The 21,643-nt window shown below is 36.5% G+C and overlaps 1 protein-coding gene across 1 annotated transcript; it reads left to right on the forward strand.

The window, feature by feature from the left end:
* The first annotated feature begins 712 nt into the window (after nucleotides 1-712).
* Nucleotides 713-21,150, forward strand: LOC137918555 (glutamate receptor ionotropic, kainate 2-like). Its single transcript, XM_068761378.1, has 17 exons — nucleotides 713-779; nucleotides 888-1,030; nucleotides 3,628-3,780; nucleotides 5,258-5,406; nucleotides 6,517-6,713; nucleotides 7,422-7,684; nucleotides 9,103-9,324; nucleotides 10,208-10,271; nucleotides 10,448-10,590; nucleotides 12,230-12,391; nucleotides 13,362-13,561; nucleotides 14,146-14,347; nucleotides 15,875-15,960; nucleotides 16,489-16,570; nucleotides 17,450-17,498; nucleotides 18,919-19,034; nucleotides 20,309-21,150. Exons 1-17 carry the CDS (start codon nucleotides 713-715, stop codon nucleotides 20,765-20,767), a joined length of 2,757 nt encoding a protein of 918 aa, XP_068617479.1. The 3' UTR covers nucleotides 20,768-21,150.
* The last annotated feature ends 493 nt before the right edge of the window (nucleotides 21,151-21,643 follow it).

Here is a 21,643-nt window from a genome sequence, read left to right on the forward strand (position 1 = left end):
GTGGGCTATTCGAAGTAAGATCAGTATCCTTCCTTAGATTGCCGAGTGGTCCACGCTGTCCTCTTATCTTCACTCGACGCTCATTCTACAAACAACAACCTAGACTCCACCAGGAAAGCCTCATCTACCTAATCCTCGATTAAAGTGTCTAGTGTAGGTCCGGAAATCCGAATTCATTAGTTTTTAGTATAGTTCACGGACCCTTCCGTTCCGTGAACTCATTTCCGATGAAGTTTTAAAAAAAACGGTTAACAGCAAAAAAACACCACAGAAACTAAACAATATAGAAAAAATAAATAGACGTACGTTACATTAATTTTTTTCAGAGATTAATTTATACGAAATATATACATTCACATTTTAAAACTTTAACACCTATGTCCATACATATTTTGTAGATTTATAACAGCGTAAAAATATTCAAATTTGAATAAAGAACTAGAATTTCTTGTAATCGGACTGTATATTAATACGGCGTAATTAAAACCTAAAGAGGTGACACTTAAAATTACAGAAATAACTAAGTAGATACGACGAATTTATTTTAAGATGAATTGTTTGAATTTAGGTAAACCAGTAACAAATGACATGAATTTTTAAAAGACTACGTATGATTTGCGCAGACGTCGCGTCGAGCCAGGAATAGCAACGGGGTGGAAGAGAGAAGTTCGGGGGAGGGGAATGGGTGTTGTATACATTTCGCGGCGGCAACATGTTGAGCGCGTGCGTTGCAGCGCTGCTCTTTATTGCAATATCCGCCGAAGATGATTTTCAGATCGGTTAGAATATATATATCGATTTTAAATTTTATATTGACAATCGTCACCATTGTATATCTATACAGTTAGTTTAACATGTGTATTGGAGTTAGTGTTGTGTTTGTGCAGGTGTGGTTTGTTCGGAACCAGAGCGGGCAGCGCGTTTGGCGGCCGCAGTGGACGTAGCACTGGGTTGTGAGGAGCCCTGTGCGTTGTTACTTCAAGCCGAACCTGGTGAGCCGCTAGCTTTACCACAAGCTGTCTGCGAGCAGGTAATTTTATTTTATTTATCAAATTCAAAGCCACTATAATGGATAACAAACACAATAAGTGGCCTCACTATTTATTTATGAATATTATCAAACATATACGTTTACAATAATCATAATAAATTCCAAAAAATATGATACAGTATTTCTCAATCTTTTCAACGTCCCCCTATGTAATATATATTTTTTATATCAAAACGAAAGGGTTAAACTCTTATCAAGTCCACTTTAAAATTGCCTCCGTGGGCTTGGACTGAAATTGTGTATTAACAAAGCATCGTGAAGAACTGGATATACATAAATTTCAGCTGCAAAAAATACTCTATTTATTTCATATAAACGAAATCAGATTTTTCTGTAAGATTTTGCAAAACTTTAAATTAACCATTTATTATTTTAAAAACAAATTTATTGAAAATAAATTGAGGCATATTATTGAATAAAGGAATATTTAAATGACATGAATTCTTGGCAATGATGTCGCTTGATTGTTTTGTTTACATTTAGGTTATATCTGATAGAAATACATATATCTGTATTGTAAAATGTTTTTTAAAAGATGTATTGTAGTGGAGTTTCTTCTCCTGCTTCTTCTACTACTTCTATATAACTACGAATTTACGAAGCAAAGTGTAATCAAAAATAAATTAGATTTAATAAATGTTGACGACCAATAAGATAGATTCCTGTTATAAGTTGCAATGTTGAATAAATGACAGACAGTAGAGACATAAAAAATCTTTGTATTTGGCAGACTTGTTTCATACTAAATGTTTTCTAAAATAATTAAAAGAAAGTTTTAAGCTATAATTCTAAATTTAATATTTATAGTTTTTAGTTTATATTATTTATATTGGTTAATATCTTTATTTATAATCTACATATGTCTTTTACGATTGAGATTCTAATACGAAGATAATCTTTAATAGATACATTTATATGTTACTCATGAATTTAAAATAAATATTATATTTATATAGTAATTTAGTAAACTAGGGTCGGTATGTAGAATTTAATTCAGATTTTTTTATATTTTAGTGAATTAAATCGCAAGTAATATTTTTAAAATGCATATAATGAATCACAAAAAGACAAAAATTTACAATAATGGAAATTTTTTTTTTTAAATTAAATAAAGTACTCTGCAATTCCAAGTAATCATTTTAAATACACAATGTTAGGATTCGTTATTACTATACTTTTACTAACGGTAAATAAATGAGATTACTGTCTTCCTGGTGGTCGAAAATTTTCCATAATAATATGGTCGATAACTTTAGTAAGAATCGATTTAAATGACTAATTGCATATGAGTAATTAATCCAACACCACCACACGGTATTTTGCCCGAAAACATAAATGTAAAACACTCGAAATACCGAAAACAAAAATAAAAGCGCAAAATTACCAGCAAAAAATTAGCTTCACTGCCAGTACCATAAACATGGGAGTCTGTCACTTTCTTTTTTGTTGTTTATTTGTTTGAAAAGGAATCAAATGTTGGTATAAAGTACCATTTGCATATATGAGGTAATTAAAATAAAAAATAAGAAAACAAAAACATCACGCACCGGCGCGTAAACGGGACTGTGAAAAGAATTTTCTCTATCAATGCCGGGTCTCACGTTTTTGGCACGTGGCGGACCTTTTCTCGTACTCACTGCTCGTAATAAAAAAAATCATTAGAAATAACAAAAAGCCAATAGTTTGCAAACTAAGTTATAACGTTCAAGTGTAGTGCTGACACATTAGTATGTTACATCACGTGATGCCGGTGCCGTACTGCCTCATAAAATTTGGTCGTTAGGAACCCCGAGCTGGCGCGAAATCGGCTCCTCGCTGTACATTCCGCGTCTAAGAAGAAACATAAACATTTGTTAATTTTAATACGTGTAATTCGCACAAACTTAAGAATGATGACTTTTATAGTGATTTAAATGCCGCCATATATTGAAGAAAGATGCCGGAAACTTATTAACCTTTTAAGTGCCATGGGGACCACCGGCTACCTCACGATACCCAACAATAGGTGCCGTGAGGGCTGCCGGCTACCTCACAATTTTTCATCTGTACATCTAAGCAATATTATTTTTTTCCGACCCTCCGGTAATTATTAGCTTCATTAGGCACCTAGCAACTGGATCACGGGATGGTATACGATTTGCAGCATGTTTTAAGCTGGCTTTGAAAACCTATCGTACTTTCTGTGTTATAAAAACGTGACCCGCCGGCGACCTCATGGCACACCGAGTACTCTGTTGCCTTTAAGTGCCATGAAGGTCGGCGGTGGTCTCAGTACATAATGATATACATAATGTGTTATATTCATTCATAGAATGTAAAGATCCCAAGTTTTCACATAAGGAAAGCATACACTTGATATTTCCATTTGGCACCTGGGGAAGTCATGGCCAAAACAGCTTGGCAGTTAGAAGGTTAAGGTCGTTGGAAAAAACTGGCTGCTTCTAACCGGTCCTATTGGAAATCTACGGAGGAGGCATACGTCCAGCAGTCAACATCTTTCGGTTGAAATGATATTGATGATGAAACCTTAAAAGTCACTATTCAATTAAATTCTTCTCTTTTTGTCAATAACGCAGGGCGAGGGTGTGAATTTGTTGGTGGGTGATGCGGCTGCTCTCCCGGCAGCATCTCGTGCTGGACTTCCGCTATTTCTACCAGGATCCTTGACGCCCACTGTTGACGCAATTGGGGCTTTGCAGTTGCTCCCGGATCCAGACCTTATAGCACAGGTATCAAACCATCATGATATTCCTAATTATATCTTACACATCTAAGAATAGCGGTTCACGGGTTTGAATGATTCTGCCACTACTCTATGCTGGCTGCCCACCTATGATACCGGCGGTGTCTTGCATCGACTCCTAAACTGACAGACTCAGTCTTAATGGATCAGGTTTGATTGTAAATACAATCCCTAAATAGAGATATATATATAATACATAATATATAATATAATATAGAATATAATTGTAGATAAAACTAAGCACGAACGATATGCTCTGCCCACTGCCATTTCAGATGAGCAATTCTTCGATCTACGTCGGTGATCTTTGTTCTTCTGCGGATTTCCTCATTTCTGATAATATTTCGCAGAATAGCACTCTCCATAGCTTTCTGGGTGACCTTGAGCCTTATGGGGCACGTCGTGAATGATCACATCTCCAATCCGTATATCATCACCAGCAACACGTATGGGACAAAGACCTTAGTCTTCAAACATGTGGCAATTTGGACGTATATACATACAATACAATATTTCATGATTTAAGATATTATCATTACGTCAATATTTCCGCTAATAGAAGTCTAGTACCTCTTTTTGAATATGTAATGAATTATAGTTAAATTTAAATTAATACTTAAATATATTAATACTTCGTTAAGATAATCAGTAGACGCATCCGCTATATCTCGCAAATCTAAAGGCCGTGTCGGAATATGTCCAACAGTGGTCGTTCCACGAAATGGTGATGATGATAAACATTAGGACCCTTAGGAGCACACAGTAACAACTGATCAAAAACAATGAAAGAGGACTATATAATACATAGGATACAAACTAAGAGGTTTTACCTGTACTCTCACTGAATTCGGTGAAATATTAGTAAATAGCGGCCTGAACCGGGACTCCCCCTAAATCCTCGAGATGCGATATATTCTTTTTTTTTGTCCCCGCTATTGGGGGCCTCTCGGCCTTTTTTCAGTCTTTTTTTATTTATCACTCTCTTTCACGCGTCACAATATCTTTCATTCTTTACTTTTGTCCTTCACAATATTTTTCGTTTTGCCCTTTTATACTTTCCTTCTTTCCTCGCCTTTCTTCCATCATCTTCTTACTCTAAGGTGGCTAGGTACATTTTATTTTATTTATTTTTATTCTTTAATTTTATCTTACATTTAATTTATCTTTATTTACACATTTATTTTACTTTCTTAATTATTTATTACACATATCTTTTTCTATATCCTATTATTAGTTAACAATTTATTTTGTGCAGAGTTTATTAAGTACCTAATTCTATACAGTTTTATTTCTCTCAACCGTATCACTCGAAGATGCGATATATTAAAAGAGGTAATCAGAGCTGCGCAATTGCTAAATGCCACTTGAACAGCTGTGAAAGTCCTGTAAAAACACTTTTACCAGGGGAAGAACTTGAAGCAATATTACTAGACATATTGGTATAACAAAAATTATATTTGCAGGCATGCGCAGAGGTGGTTGAGGCTAAAGGTTGGACGACAGCAGTGTTATTACATGATGGGTCTGCAGATGGAGCAGCTCGGCTCGCCAGTAATGGTGCTGATATTGTACCACGGCAACTTCCACCACCTGGCGATGACGCGCTGCTGAGGTACACGCTTACATCTATTCTGAATTTAGTAATAGGAACAATATGGTATTTTAAGAGTAGAGAACCTTTAATGACTGTTCCATATGGAATGCAAATACAAAATGCTTCTGTTCGTCAAAGTTACATTGCCATTTGTATAAATATTCATAGGCTATTTTACCTAGTGTCTGCATTCAAATCGGCGTTCGAATTTCAATTCAAACTTTTAATTATAAATTTAACTCAAAAAAGTATTATTGCCGTAATGTCCAGTAATATGGAGCTTTCTCGCGTAAACAGTACACTTGTATATAGTGTGGGATTCTTAATATGACCTAGGTCTTGAGGTAATAACAAAACGAAGTCCGAGATAGAAGTGTGTATATTTTTTAGTATTTATATCGATGTAAATGAACAATTATTTCTATGCTCCTATGATAACAATATAAATGAAGAATTATGTTTGTGAAATTATCCTTTTCGATGCGCTTCTGACGATGACGTAATGTTGCTCCTATAATACCGATGTAAATAAAGAATTAAATTTCTATGGAATTCCCGTTTTCGATGCGTTGCTGTCCATGACGTAATGTTGCTCCTATAATACCGATGTATATGAACAATTTTATTTTTGTTTAATTCCCCTTTTCGGTGCGCCACTGACGATGACGTAATGTTGCTCCTATAATACCGATGTATATGAACAATTTTATTTCTGTTTAATTCCCCTTTTCGATGCGCCGCTGACGATGACGTAATGTTGCTCCTATAATACCGACGTTAATAAAGAATTATATTTCTGTGGAATTCCCTTTTTCGATGCGCTGATGGCGATGACATGTTGTCCCTACATTAGTATAATATGTTCAAGTAATTTATATATTTCATGTTTTCTTATTTGAGTATATGTTTATCCTTATTTAGATAAATGTGTACTTCATTACTTTAATTGAAAGATAATGTCTATTAAAAATAAAATCCGACATTGTACCATATGAACAGCTTAAAAATAAATTTAGCTGTTTTAATATAATAAATAGTAATAGAAAAAGAGATAGATATATTAAAACAACTAACCTTTACTAGTACCTTCTTGATTATTTCCTATATAAGGTTTTCTATGTTTTTAAGGAATTTACTTCTGGTGCTGAAGAAGTTTGGTGCCAATAATTTCATAATCTGGTGCGAGGCGGAATGCGCGGTGAGGGTGCTGGACGCAGCGCAGAGGGCTGGTCTGCTGGGAGCTCGGCAGTCCTACGTTATTCTTGCCCTGGACCTCCACACCCAGGACCTTGGCCGTTACAGCCACAGCGGCGCTAACATCACCAGTTAGTTATCTTGTACCTCGTCAACTTTTTTTTTTAAACAGAAAGAACATCATCAAAGACATCCTAAGCAACGCTTGCCGCTTCGTGACCACAACAGAGAAGCTTGATTTTGTTATCGTTTATACCGTATTGAGCTAATACCATTTTTTTTAGATGTTCACAAGTGATAAATGTTCCGTATGGAAAAATAACATACATAAATTAATACGATATCATCTAATAAAACTATTTTAATTAATTGTGTAATGAATATAAAAAGTTATTTGAAAAAATAAATTTGTGATTTAATCGAAGTAAGGACTCTCCCCGCGATTATAAGTGATAAGGCTGTACTGGTGTTTCAGAGAGAAAGATTGAGATTGACCAAGTGGTTCTTAAAGACTTAGTTGGACAACTTAGACTATCACATCATCTAATTGTCTGAGTTTTGGCATTCTGAAAGGCTCTCCTCGCGTACAGATACAATCTTTTGCCTTCTTGCTATCGATTAAATCAATATAGAAGATTTCACAAAAATCGATTTTTGAAATATCGATTAAATCGTATGAAAGATATAATATAAATCGATTTTTGATGTATCGTTAAAGCCATAAAAATAGATTTTCGAAATATCGATTAAAACATGGAGAAGATATAAAAAACGATTTTTTTGAAATATCGACTAAATCGTATAAAAGATATTATAAAAATGGATTTTTTAATTTATAGACGTCCACCTCTTTGACCCGGAGTCGGAGCGAGTAACCGATCTGATGGTGCGCTGGCACGCTGCGTATGGACGACGACTGAAAGAGGCACCAGCAGAGGATGCTGGCTCGGGGGCTGCGGCCAGTGCTCTGATACTGGCGCACGACGGAGCCCTGGCCGCTGCAGCAGCACTGCGACATCTGCGTCTCCCAACCGTGGGCCCTGCATCCTGTTCCGGTTGCGCAGCATTTCACGCGGATACCCTACTCAACTTTATTCGTTCGGTATCGTACTTTATGGCCATGTACATCCAAGAGTGAGTGTGCATATATATATATATATATATATATATATATATATATATATATATATAGTATTAGTGCCTACGCATGCTACATTATTTCTATTATTTAATCAGTATGGAAAATATATATCATAAATAAGTGAAAATCATATAAGCTGATAGACGCCGCAGGCATAGGTCTCCCCAGAAAGATCGCCACTATCGCTCACACACTCTGATCCTGTGACTTCCCGAACTATGTCGTCGGTCAACGTAAAAGGGAGAATAACACTCAACGGTGAAGCAGAGATTAGGTTAAAGATTATCATAGGCAATATAGCATCCCTTTTGGAAGACCATAGAAGCCGTCACATTTTTCTGCGATTTTGAAAAAAAGTAGTTGAAAAAATGTTCAAACGAAACTGAGACAGTATAATAACAAATAGTTTAACTATTATTTAAAAATATCATTTAAGTCTGTATTATATAAAAAAGTTTTAAGAAACGAAAATTGAACATAATAAAAAGAAATAGTTAAAAGTAAATTTGCGGTATATAGCGAAGGATAGAAAACGTAGCATTAATATAATTTGAATAAATGACGTGAGTATAAAAGACAATGTGAGGAATGTAAGGATAAATATATTGAGAATAATGATTGGAAGAGAATGTATATTATATGTAATAAATTACAACTGAAAAAACTATTTACGGATAGCTAAAGTGTCCCCGTCCAAAAATAAGATTGTTGGGCACAAGAGGTCCTCAAAAGCGGGGGTCTTAAAATAGGGGGCGACCCACGCCGTGTCTATAAGTGAAAATGTCTTCTGTTAATTAAAACATGAATATAATATGCAAATAAGTATTGCGACCAAAATGCCAGGAATTTCGTATTTCTATAAACGGTCTGCGTAACTAAGCCATGAAATCATGTATAAATATTCAGCAAGCACGTAATTACAGTTCTAATGGCTAAATATATAAATTAAGAAAAGGAGTAATATTTAGCCACTTCCGCACATGCAGTCAGTGCAATGAAATGCACCGCCCGCCAGCCCGCTGATAAATGCGTATGCGGCAAACAATGCGAATCACACAACCGCCACCGCCAAATTACTCAACACGTGTTTCACCCCTCCACGGGGCTTCTTCAGGAGTTATGTTACACCGATTAGTGCCAAACACAGAGTCCTTTTCTTACTTAGGATGGACTTCCGCGAGGTAACGCCTGATTCCATTAAATAAATATATAAAATAACGGCACTGTTTCGTTTCACTACTACCAAACGCTTTAGTTATATAACATATGTATCGTCAATACTGACAAATGAAATAAAAATTCTAATAAAATATGGGTACCCAAGGTACAAAAATCGAGAAGGAACCTTCGGAGATCAGATGAGCTTAATTTCTGCGTAGGAGGAATGGAGCGGTGTTGGTGGTGTATTGCGCTGGGCAGCTGATGGAGCGAGACGGTCGGCAGGGTTGACTGTCAGCGAGTTAGAGCGCGGTGGGCGTGCCACCTCCGTCGCCCGGTGGTCACCACATGCCGGCCTCGCCTGGCACCGTCAGTACGTTCCAGTACCGCCCCCGCCGTCCGACCTCATGACCAACCGTACCTTCAACGTCCTCATTGCACTGGTAATTATAGGATGTCTCAAAATAAAGTTTTGTACAATTTTAACCATTACTATTGAGCCTTAGGTTGTGCACTTCTATACATGGACATCTACCATAGATTTCCAATAGGAAGCGTCTAGAATCAAAGGGAAGCGACGACCTTCACAAAATCATTTGTCTACCTCGTAGGTGGTCTCCACATTTTTTTTTATGACCCTCGCTATTGGGGGCCTCTCGTACCCCTATTTATGGTGGGATAGGGACTTTATTAGCATTTAATTTATTCACTTAATTATTTTATTTTCATTCTTTTCTCTTTCATTCTGTTCTTTTATACCACAATTCTGCTTTCTTTCCCTTTTGCTCTGTTTTACCATTCTTTCATCCTCTTTTTATTTTACATTTTCTTAATTTCCAGTTTTGTTGTATCACATTTTTATCTTTATCTTTATCACAGTTTAATATTATTTATTTTTACATGGTCTCCACATCAGAATCATAGAACGCAGCGGTCATCTGTTTTGCCTTCTATATGACTTGTCTACTACCACTTGGACATGCTATTCCTCTGGACTATGTCGATTGCCTTTCGTCTACAGTTCATTTAATTCTATCTCGTAGAGAAAGCTTGAGCATAGCCTTTGAATATTAAGGCTTCTCACTTTTGATTATATTTTTAAATAGAAAATAAGTTTTACACGAGTCGTAAGTCTAGTGATATAAGAACTCACACAGAACGGAACATAAACAGGTAACAGTGAAAACAAAACTCCATAAATTTTACAAAAACATGCGGTTTATGTCTATTTTACAATTGGGTTTGGTCCAAACCTAAATCTAGAAGTAGATAAATGTAGACTAAATGATATATGATAAAATTAATCTAAACGTTTAATTGTTGCAGAGTGACCCTTATGTAATGATTCAGCTATCTCCAGATAGGCTATCGGGCAATAGCCGATACGAAGGTATGTATTATTTTCTTATGTATTTGGTAGCGAAGTATAGACTAAGCAAAAGTATACTTTGTGTTAGTGTGACCATCCGATTTGTGAATAAAGGACTCCTTGCGAACCAGTGGTGTTTCATTCCGAGAACTCACAGTACGTAACATTATCATTTTTAATTGGACATATTGTTTCAGGTTACTGCATCGAGTTGATCGACAAGCTATCTAAGTTGTTAAACTTCAACTATACGTTCATCGAGCAAGCTAACGGCGTATATGGTTCCTACCATCCTCAACGTGGTTGGAACGGTATGATGCGGCGGCTGATGGATGACCCGGTGAGCTGGTTAAACTGGATGGAAATAAGAAAAGGACCAATATTTAGCCACTTCCGCATATGCAGTAGTAGTCGTGCAACAAAGTGCATCGCCCACTAGCCCGCTGATAAATGCGTATGCGGCAAACAATGTGAATCACACAACTGCCACCCCTCCACGGGGCATCTTCAGGAGTTATGTTACATCGATTTGTGCCAAACACAGAGTGAGCTCAGTCTGTCGCCGCTTTGTTATTTATATGCCATTTCCTTCCCCACTACTACTCAAAGTCACGTGATCGATCACGTAGGCTTTTTTATTATTATACCCTCTCTCTTAGAGAGGGTATAATAAAAATAGCCCACTACTGGAAGTGCGGAAGTGGCTAAATATTGGTCCTTTTCTTACTTAGGATGGACTTCCGCAAGGTATCGCCTGATATTAAATATGGATGGAAGAAAACAAGTAGAGCATTTAGTAATACACATATTAATATATACAGATTGATTTATATAGAATATATAAAAGCTTTGAAAAAATGAATGCTCGTAGAAATAATAAATAAAGCAATCAAATTGAATTACTGTATATTCAAATAAATTTTTATTTTCTATCTGTCTATGTAGACTTAGAACTCCCAGAAATTATTAGTCTGTGGTCTTTCAATAAACCAAAAAAATAATATGACATATTTCAAAGTAGCTTTATATAGGCTGATTAGAAAAAAGCTTGGAAAATTTAAAATTTTTTGCTGACAAATGAACTGCATCCCTTTGAATCTTTCAGATATATCTTGAAATGAAATCCGTTTTACCTCGAATCCGTTTTACCTCGGTCACGGAATTATTTAATGACTTTACCGACTTTATTTATTTAATGTATCGTGACTTATTATATAAGGTTCTTAAAAATGGAAATTTAGGTTGAAACTTGCATAAACATTACCGTTGAAACTGCACATTTGATAGGTTCCTGAGCTACAAGTGGCTCTTTGACTGCTTTTTTAGCTATCACACTTAATGTTAACAGTCATATAAGTAAACCTTTTCGAGGATGTGCGAGGATTTCATTATCATGGTTTCAGCACATAGACCCTGTCCCCAAGGTTTAGGCCTTCCCTAAAGATATATATCGCACGGTGCCACTTATACCCATACGAATAGCTAGCGCCATCTATCGACACCGGTCGAAAGCACAGACTTTTGACATATATAACTAACATTGAAATATAAGAATGTAAATAGTAAAACATAATTTTTAGTATGAAGTGGTCCAGTGATAGAGAACTGAGACTTGCGATCATAGGTCCCTGGTTGAATTCCCAGCAGCGACCTCTACGTACTACAATACCACACTAGGATATCTAACCCGCCTGCCTTGCGTGTCGATTATGGAATATCCACTATAGATATCTTTGGGCTTTGCTTCAGTAGGTGTCTATGGGCTGAAACGATGTAATAATTCAATTTTTAAGTAAAGTTTAAAATTGCAGTTTTTAGTGCTTTTAAATTAAGTTTCATTTTTTTTATTTACTTTTTGGTGTCTTGTATGTTTGTTCACAACGCAGTAACCATTCCTGTATTTTATACTTGGCTCTTTTGGATATATAAAGACAGATAAATAAGTATAAATCTTGAATTTTAAATTCCTTGTATACTAGAACATAGACTTTGCAATAACGGACCTGACAATCACCGCTGACCGGGAACGCGCCGTAGACTTCACAACGCCATTCATGAACTTGGGCATCAGCATTCTGTTCCGCAAACCGAAGCCTCCAGGTCCAGCCTTCTTTGCCTTTCTACTTCCTTTCTCTAGTGGGGTAAGTACCTATCATTATCATTTTAGCCATAGGACTTCGAAATATATTGGGAGGGTAAATTTCCATTAGTTGCCAAGATCGTTTTCCGTGTGCCACTTCCAAACCTTAAGGATCAAGTGGCCATCTGATCTGCGGGATCTATGTGACCTGCCCACTACTTATTCGACATGCCAATTCGTTGTTTATATCGATTACTGCTGCTCATCGAATCTCCTTATTCCTGGACTTAATCTCGTAGAGAAATCCTGGACATAGCAATCTCCATCGTTAAGCGACTGTGATCTCGCCAATGAAATCCAGAATGTCCACATTTCAACGCCATAAGTCATCACTGGCTTCACACATTGGTCGAAATAGAAACAATGTACATAAAATAGATAATAAGAAAAACGGTAAAACAGTAAAACAGTAAAACAAAGGAAGAAAGTAAAATGCACTAAATAAAACTGTGATGAAAATGAAAAGAATCCACAATACTCATGATATCTTAGAGGTGAAGTGAAGGACGAAAGGTGATGAAAACGATAAAATTAAGAATGAATGAGTGTGTAAGATCATGTGAGGTCTGTTATAAGATCAAATGAATGATCTTAAGAAAACTGAAAGAGCAGAAATAGAGTATTAGTAAAAGTTGAAATTTAAATATTATTCATCTAAAGGTTTTTAAAATTTTATATATAATACGCTAATATTATCGCCTTCTGCGCTCGACTTCCTGAAAATCCAGTAAAGATATATATGCCTAACAGACAAACAGAAAAAAAATTGTAAAAAAGCGGTCCAGCAGGAGCGGTGAAGGAAAATAGGCAAATGCATAAAAGGTAAAAGAATGAAAGAAGAGTGAGGAAACAATAAGAAAAGAAAGATAATAAATTATGTAGTAAAAAAACCATTGTAGCCATTAAAAAAATATGTCAGAGTCAAAAAGAAAAATTATAAAATTACTCTTATTATAATGTATATTCCTCAGGTATGGGTGTGCTTAGGTTTTGCATACTTGGGAACCTCGCTGGTGTTGTACGTGGTTGGAAGGCTCTGCCCTGAAGAGTGGCAGAACCCATACCCTTGCATCGAGGATCCACCAGCCTTGGAGAATCAGTTTACTCTGGCCAATGCGCTGTGGTTCAACTTGGGAGCTGTACTGCTGCAGGGTTCGGAAATTGCGCCCGTGTGAGTGATGTTACTAATTATTATTACATTACACTTTAGGTCTTTGTTAGTAAGGCTATCAAGGTTAACCTCATAGGAAAGCTCTTGTCCACAATATTACGTTATTGGAAACTTTCAGATATGTAAGAAAATAAATATATATATATATGATTGTCAAACAATAAACGCAGTCCTGAGCAGAAGTCTTTATTTTATTCTTAGGAGCGTTACAACCTTTTCAATCTGTTTTTCGTGACATTACCTCTGATTGACAGTTAAACTTCAAGAAAAAAAATAGTGTCAAAAAGGAACCTTTATAATATATATATGTATAAGTATAAATATATATATATATATATATATATATATATAGATATAAATATATACATATATTGAGTTAAATATTCAAGAAATGTAATTTGAGTATACATTTAATATTATTTGTGTGATTTAATTTTTAATATCTATGAGTAGGTTATTTATGGCATGGTGTAAAAAAAACACTATGATATTCTATTACCAAATTCGTATGTATACATATTCTCTCTCAGATAAAATACTTTTGTGGGAAACAAGATATAAAACTTATACTCCCTTGTGTGCAGTGCTTACGGAACACGTGCGGTGGCGAGCGCTTGGTGGTTGTTCGCGCTAGTCATCACCAGCTCCTACACCGCCAACCTGGCAACACTTCTCGCCAAGAAGTCCCCCACCGACCTCATACACAACGTCCAGGAACTGGCGGACAACCAGTACGGCATCAGCTACGGCGCCAAAGCAGGCGGTTCCACCTATACATTCTTTGAGGTTTATTTTCTTCTCTTTTCAGTCGACGCCCACTGCAAGGTATAGGCGTCCCTCAAAGATCGTCTCCATAATTGATCCTTCGTTGTCCGCATCCAGAAACCTCCCGGGACCTAAACTATGTCGTGTTCACCTATTGGGGATCAACCCATGCCGCGTCTACCGGCACAGGCCGGTACTCGAAGACCTGTCGGCCCCAACGGCTTTCGTTTACTCTCCAGATGAGCACTTCTTCGAGCTACGTTGAAGATCTTGTTTCTTCAAATCTCCTCATTTCTGATTCGAGTTCTATTTTACTTTCGAAATTTCAAAATTGGCGAAATTTCCTGCTTATGATATTACTTGTGGTTAGATGAACAGATAACATAGTTCATGGGAGGTCGCTAGACTCGTGCAATGCAAGACCTGTCATCGTGGCGATCTTTGGGGAAGGCCTAACTCATGCAGTAGGTGTTTATAGTCTGGTATGATGTTGATAAGGTCTTTGCGCTCACTTAATCTAACTTATTTAAACACTTAACCCTTAATAGCCTAGAGTTTCAATTTTGATACCAATCTTTTAAACTGAATGTAAACATTACTATTAGTTTTTTTTATAGGTTGTACGTATTTTACTGTTGTATAATATTCTTTCCAACGAAATTAAAAAAAAATATCTTTTATTCCCTTCATCTAGACCCTCAAGCAAACACAGTAATATTAAACAAAATCACTTTCGTAAATCAGGCTATTAAGGGTTAAGTTAATGATGCTTTATCTAATGGATTCAGGCGTTATTTTACGGAAGTCCATCCTAAGTAAGAAAAGGACTAATATACAGCTACTTCCGCTATGTAGCAGTAGTCGTGCAATAAAGTACACCGCCCACCAGCCCGCTGATAAATGCGATGTTTGGCACTAATCGGTGTAACATTATTCCTGAGGATGCCCCGTGGAGGGGTGAAACACGTGTTGAGTGATTTAACGGTGGTAGTTGTGTAATTCGCATTGTTTGCCGTATGCGCATTTATCAGCGGGCGGTGGACTTCATTGCACGACTACTTATATATAGCGGAAGTAGCTATATATTAGTTCTTTTCTTACTAATGATGCTTTAATTAATGACGATGTAACTTTTGCTTCTATTCTCACGTTGTTCTTCAGCAATTGGCTAAGGATCAAACTACCTGGATAATACTTAACACGTTGAGTGCCACGTCATGTATGACTGACACCGAGCTTTCCATTTAGGCCGCGTCAGTCACCAGTGACTGACAATTGTTATCCAAAGTTTATCCAACAATTATGTCAACCTAATTTTTAATTAACGCGATAATTTGTTATTATTGTGCTTGAATTTGTTTTCAGATAGTTTTAATTTTGTTACAAGTTAAACTACAAATAGTTTTAGGTGAAATTACTTGATAATATATTGTTGCATTAAATAAATTCGATATTCTTATGATACCAGCCTGCGCGGGCATGACCAAAGGGTGGTTATAAAAATACGTGGCATTCAACGTGTTAATCACACAATTAATATGTATACAGATCTCGGAGAACGCGTTATACCAGCGAATGTTCCAGAAGATGAAAGACGAGAAACAGCCGGACACGAACATCGCGGGAATTGAAAAGTGAGTTTTAAGAAATGCACACGTATCATACATCTATATAAAACAACAGTTATATATTTAATCTTTAAACGTCTATGAAAAAAACAGATTTACAATACCCAGCGATAAATATTGCACATCGACCTTTGGAAAGAGACAATTGGCTAAGTTTCGGCTTATGTATTGCATTTTGGAGTGTACATTTTGTAACGGTTCATCTACACAGTGAAATATATTTCACACAATATTTTACTCAAAAAAAAGTTCTAGAAACTTCGGTGAAATTTATTTTAGAATAATTTTTTTAGAAATTATTATAAAAACAAAAAATTTAATAATAACTGTAGTGCATCTATAATTTAACATATAATTATTACAAAGCATAGTTTTTCAACAATACCTAGAATGCGTCTTATTGTACAATTTCTGTAAATTTCACAAAAATTGCTTGATAAATAACAAAGCTATGATTATTTTAGAACATAAAAATTTTTTACAGGCGTATTTCTTACAAATTTCTTAATGTGTTAATATGTCTTTAATTCACAGAGTGAGAAATGAGAACTATGCCTTCCTCATGGAATCTACTTCAATAGAGTACAACATCGAGCGTAACTGCGATCTTACTATGGTGAGTTGGAAACTATGTGACTCTTCTTTTCAGATGATAGAAGCCCACTGCAAGGGATATGCTTCCCCCAAAGCTCGCCAAGATGACTGGTCTTACGCTACCCTGGGTTCAGCGACAGCTATGTCGTTGGTCTACCAAATGGGCCTTATCCACATCTCTTCTATCAGCTCCTGGTTGCCGCTTATCCATTGCTCTCTAGATGAACTTAAAGCACAAAACATACTCTTACAATACATTAATTGACAGAAAATGTGATATACATACACGCATATAAATCTTTTAGACATATAATCATACACACTGTATACTGCAGAAATGTACCTGATTACCAACTTCAGGAGACTACTAGTTTGTGGTAAAATGGTTCCTCCGGCGCACAACCTTCAAGGCTGTCCCTAAAAATAATAAATACTCCATAAAAACCGCGAATGATATCGATTTTCTTTTCTATAATTAACTTCTATTTAATCTAAGACCTGTGAAATTAAACACTGTTTTTTGTCAATGTGAACACAATTTCTAATTTGCAATGATCCTATTAACACTTATCATATCAGCACTTACGAGGTAACTATTTCTACCGTAGCGGGTCAAATAAACCGACTTTGTTTCCTGTTTGAATGTATAAAATATAGTTGTTAGTAAGGTAATTAAAAATTAAATTTAAAATAATTATACAAAATAGTTTTTTGACCTATTACAGACAAAAAAAAAAGAATTTTAGTTTCGTTGCTTACCGCATTTTTATATTATCTATGCAAAAGTTCAAAATAGGTCATTTGTGTGTGGTATGTTTAGTGTAAATTAAACGGAGTGGCTATTTCATATTCTCGAACATACTACAGTTGGTAAATGGCAAACTGAATGTTTATTTCTCAGGTTGGCGAGCCAATTGACAGCAAGGGATATGGTATTGCTATGAAAAAAAGTAAGTTTATTTTATAGCTAATGTCCAATTGTTCACTAACCTATTACTTATTACTTCGAAAGGCTGTATATAAATTGCTAAAGAGAAGTGTGCGTTTAGCGCCCGATTATAGTTGAAAATGAACGCTCGCGTAGACGCGACTCCGTTCATAGTTAACAATAAACCCCCGTGTGAAGTAAACGCGACCCCGTCCATAGTTAACAATGAACGCTCGCTTAAGGTAGACGCGACTTCGTTTATAATTAACAATAAACTCTCTAGTAAGGTAGACGCGATTCCGAGCACAGTGAACGCTCGCGTAAGGTAGAGGCGATTCTGAGCACAGTTAACAATGAACGTTCGCGTAAGGTAGACGCAATCCCAAGCACAGTTAACAGTGAACGCACGCGTAAGGTAGACGCAATCCCGAGCACAGTTAACAGTGAACGCACGCGTAAGGTAGACGCGATCCCGAGCACAGTTAACAGTGAACGCACGCGTAAGGTAGACGCGATCCCGAGCATAGTTAATAGTAAACGCACGCGTAAGGTAGACGCGATCCCGAGCATAGTTAACAGTGAACGCACGCGTAAGGTAGACGCAATCCCGAGCACAGTTAACAGTGAACGCACGCGTAAGGTAGACGCGATCCCGAGCATAGTTAATAGTAAACGCACGCGTAAGGTAGACGCGATCCCGAGCATAGTTAACAGTGAACGCACGGGTAAGGTAGACGCAATCCCGAGCACAGTTAACAATGAACGCACACATAAGGTAGACGCGATCCCGAGCATAGTTAATAGTGAACGCACGGGTAAGGTAGACGCAATCCCGAGCACAGTTAACAATGAACGCACACGTAAGGTAGACGCGATCCCGAGCATAGTTAACAGTGAACGCACGCGTAAGGTAGGTGCAATCCCGAGCATAGTTAACGCCACAATTTTTTTCATTTTACCCCCAAACGTATAAATTACAAAATATCACGATTCGTGTATAAATGTATCTTGTCGGAAGACGCTGGGTACAGTTCAAATCCAACTGGTCTCATAGAAAATCTATGGGAAAGTCTTATGTCCAGCTGTGGACATCGTGCCGATAAAATGATGATGACATCATTATAACAATGTTGTACACTTGATAATATAATAGATTCATGTTTCTTATATATAAGTTTGATATGTGGTTTTACAGGCTACCGCCACTAATAAATTTACCACATATGGGTTATTATATGAGATTTTATTTTCAACAGAAAGTGAGACGGACTTAAAGACGATCGTCTGAGAATATATGAAATCTTTAAGCATATGTGTGATTTATTTTTTTCTTTGATTTTAAACCACTAAGTTAGATTTTAATATCAAACTAAAGTGTATAACTGTATATATTATCAAAGTTAGTAAAATATCAGTAGGTAATAATATAAGTTTGATTGTAGATTCGGCGTATAGGCAGGCAATGAACCTGGCGCTACTGAATCTTCAAGAGGCAGGTGAACTTCGCGAAATGAAACAGCGCTGGTGGACGGAGATGCACGGTGGTGGAGCTTGCAAGGTAACTTATATTGGGTATATACTTATAGGTAACTTAGTATATGACTAATTATTAATATTAAAATAGATAAAAAATATTTTTTAGTGTCCATTCGTGTACAATAAGAATGCTAGAAGAGTCCAAATAGACAGAAACTTATCAGTATACCCCATAATGGCATTCTTCGACTTGTAGAACCTATATTACGTCATCGCTAGCGGTGCATAGAAAAGGGGAATTCCACAGAAATATGATTTATATACATGGGGCGATAGAGGGCGCTCTGCAATACATTTTGACTTGTGATTGGCTGACGATATTAATTGGTTGAATATTGTTTTTATAGTTTTAAATCGATATTAATGTCGGCCGAGTTCGATTGAATTTACTATACTTCTACTTCGGATTTCGTTTTGTTATTACCTATCTGCCCTAGGAAGAATCCCATAGACTTAAAGCTTAAATTCGTCCTGATCAGAGAAGAACCCACAATAAACTCTGTTTTTTTTTTTGTGTCCATTTTTACAATATTTTTAATAAAACGTAGTATTCTCAAGTTTTATTATCCCTTCAAAAATCTTTCATATTGTTTTAAATTTCTCAAAACTAAGTCGGTGAGATATCTAAAGCTTGTCTTCGATTTTCTTATTAAAATCTGATTTAATTGGAATAGATGTTCTGCCATATTTATATCTGTTATATTTATATTCGATATCTATCTACCACCGTGTATAATTCTAATACAATTTAGTTCTTACTCACATTATATGCTGGCAAAATCGTTGGCTTGTTTATATGTCGACAGCTTTTAAAAATCAACATTAGCCCATGGATCCATTAGTAAAAAGCCATAGTAAAGAATAGTGCGAAACGAAAGTACAACGATATAGTTAAGCGAATTGGCAAGTTGAACAGTGGGCAGGCACGGAGTAAAAATAGCTGCCGGGATCTCAAGGTTCAGGAGTAGAGACCGCGGACCAGAAACCGTAGCATTGAACGTCCACTCACACGGTGAACAGACATTGTTAAGATAACTGGAAAACGCTGCCGCCAACTGGTTTAGTTAGAAATCTATAGAATAGCTCTAAGTATGTGTAGTGTCATCATTGATTTTTATTAGTTATTACAAAACAACACCGTGCGATGCCTTTATAGGGGACTACCCTTGTCAAACGAAAGTGCGAGCCAATCTGCTACTAACGCCATCTATCGTCACTGTCCTAAGTAACAGCGTTTCGACGTGCATTCTCGAGTAGAAATATAATTTGAAATATTTATTCAAAAAACTGTTTTAGGAAGAAGAAGAGCACGGCGGTGAAGAACTAGACATGAACAGCTTCTTAGGACTCTTCGTGGTTTTGGTTGTGGGCTCTGCGCTGGGCGTGGTAGTGTCCTGCTGCGACCTGGCGTGGGCAGCTGCACGTCATCCTCGTGATCCGTCTGAGTCGTACTTTCGACGGCTCTGGACTGAGCTACGATTTGTCTTCAGCTTTGAACGGTCTGAAAAGCCTTTATATGGACCCTTGCTACCCCCGAAGTCTCCAGCGAGATCAGGCTCTGCGGGGTCAGCTGGTTTGATTGACTCGGGAGGGTCACGTGCGGGTTCAGTGGAGTCAGGTGCCTCGCTAGCGGAGGAGATAGGTTCCCGTGGACCTACTCCTCGGTTGAGGGCTCGATCAAGTGCAAGACGATCCTCTATGCATGCGGCTAGTTTGCGTCTAGCTCGCCACACTACGCCACGTCCAAACGCCTAACTTAAGTCTCACTAAATTAAACTATATTAATTAATATATTAACTTATGAGTGAGAGATAGGGGGAGAGTGTGAGAAAGACAATGGAGACGACAATGATCACGACGGCTTTGTCAAAGAAAGAGACAAGAAATACTAGTCAATCTTCTCTTAATTATGTAATTCTTCTTAATTTTGTACATTAATATGTAATTTTAAGTTAATGTTTCTTGTGCACTTAAAACAGACATACACACAAACACTAACTTATAAATATAAATTAGTTGAGTATATGGTTATTTTGGTTTGTAATTACATTTGAAATTTTTATTTAATTTTTTCCCTATTTAAGGAAAGCACGCTGACCGCTCCAACGCAGTTTATAACTTGTATATTTGCCAATGAAATACATTAATTAACCCTTAATTAGGCGCATTAAGAAAATCACTCAATTAGGCGCATGGGGTCTTAAATGACCCCAAATAAACATTGGAAAAGGAGTATCAAAAAGGAATAAAACTTAATGGATTTTTATAGTAATAAATAAAGTTCTTTAATATACTTAACTTTAAGAAACAAATACTTACTATGACATTAAAAACATTTAAAAAAAATAAAAACAGTAAACCTCTCTTTAAACTAATTTTTTTGGCATAGCCGAGATCAACTTAAGAAATAAAGTTTATTCAGCCTCATCAGCGGAATCTTCTGTTCTGCATCCGACGCAGTAAGTCCTTGAATGTTGTTGACAAATAAATTTACGACACTTGAAACATCTTGTTGGCACTTTTTTGTCGTCCTTTCTAGGACATGATGAACAGCGCCCGCGCTTAGCTGTCGATTGATAAACCGCCTTGTTCACATTATAAACTTCATGGAGCCGTTATTTTGTTGTCGCT

This window comes from Battus philenor, unplaced genomic scaffold (genome assembly GCF_028537555.1).
Source record: "Battus philenor isolate CCGP_79_NKW_IND1 unplaced genomic scaffold, ilBatPhil1.0.hap1 SCAF_14, whole genome shotgun sequence".
Lineage (NCBI taxonomy): Eukaryota > Metazoa > Arthropoda > Insecta > Lepidoptera > Papilionidae > Battus > Battus philenor.

Excerpts from the sequence above, each read along its gene's own strand:
- LOC137918555 (XM_068761378.1), top strand. The coding sequence starts at position 713 with ATGTTGAGCGCGTGCGTTGCAGCGCTGCTCTTTATTGCAATATCCGCC. Across the intron at positions 1,031-3,627 it reads CACAAGCTGTCTGCGAGCAG|GGCGAGGGTGTGAATTTGTT; the intron begins GTAATTTTATTT and ends TCAATAACGCAG. Across the intron at positions 3,781-5,257 it reads ATCCAGACCTTATAGCACAG|GCATGCGCAGAGGTGGTTGA; the intron begins GTATCAAACCAT and ends TTATATTTGCAG.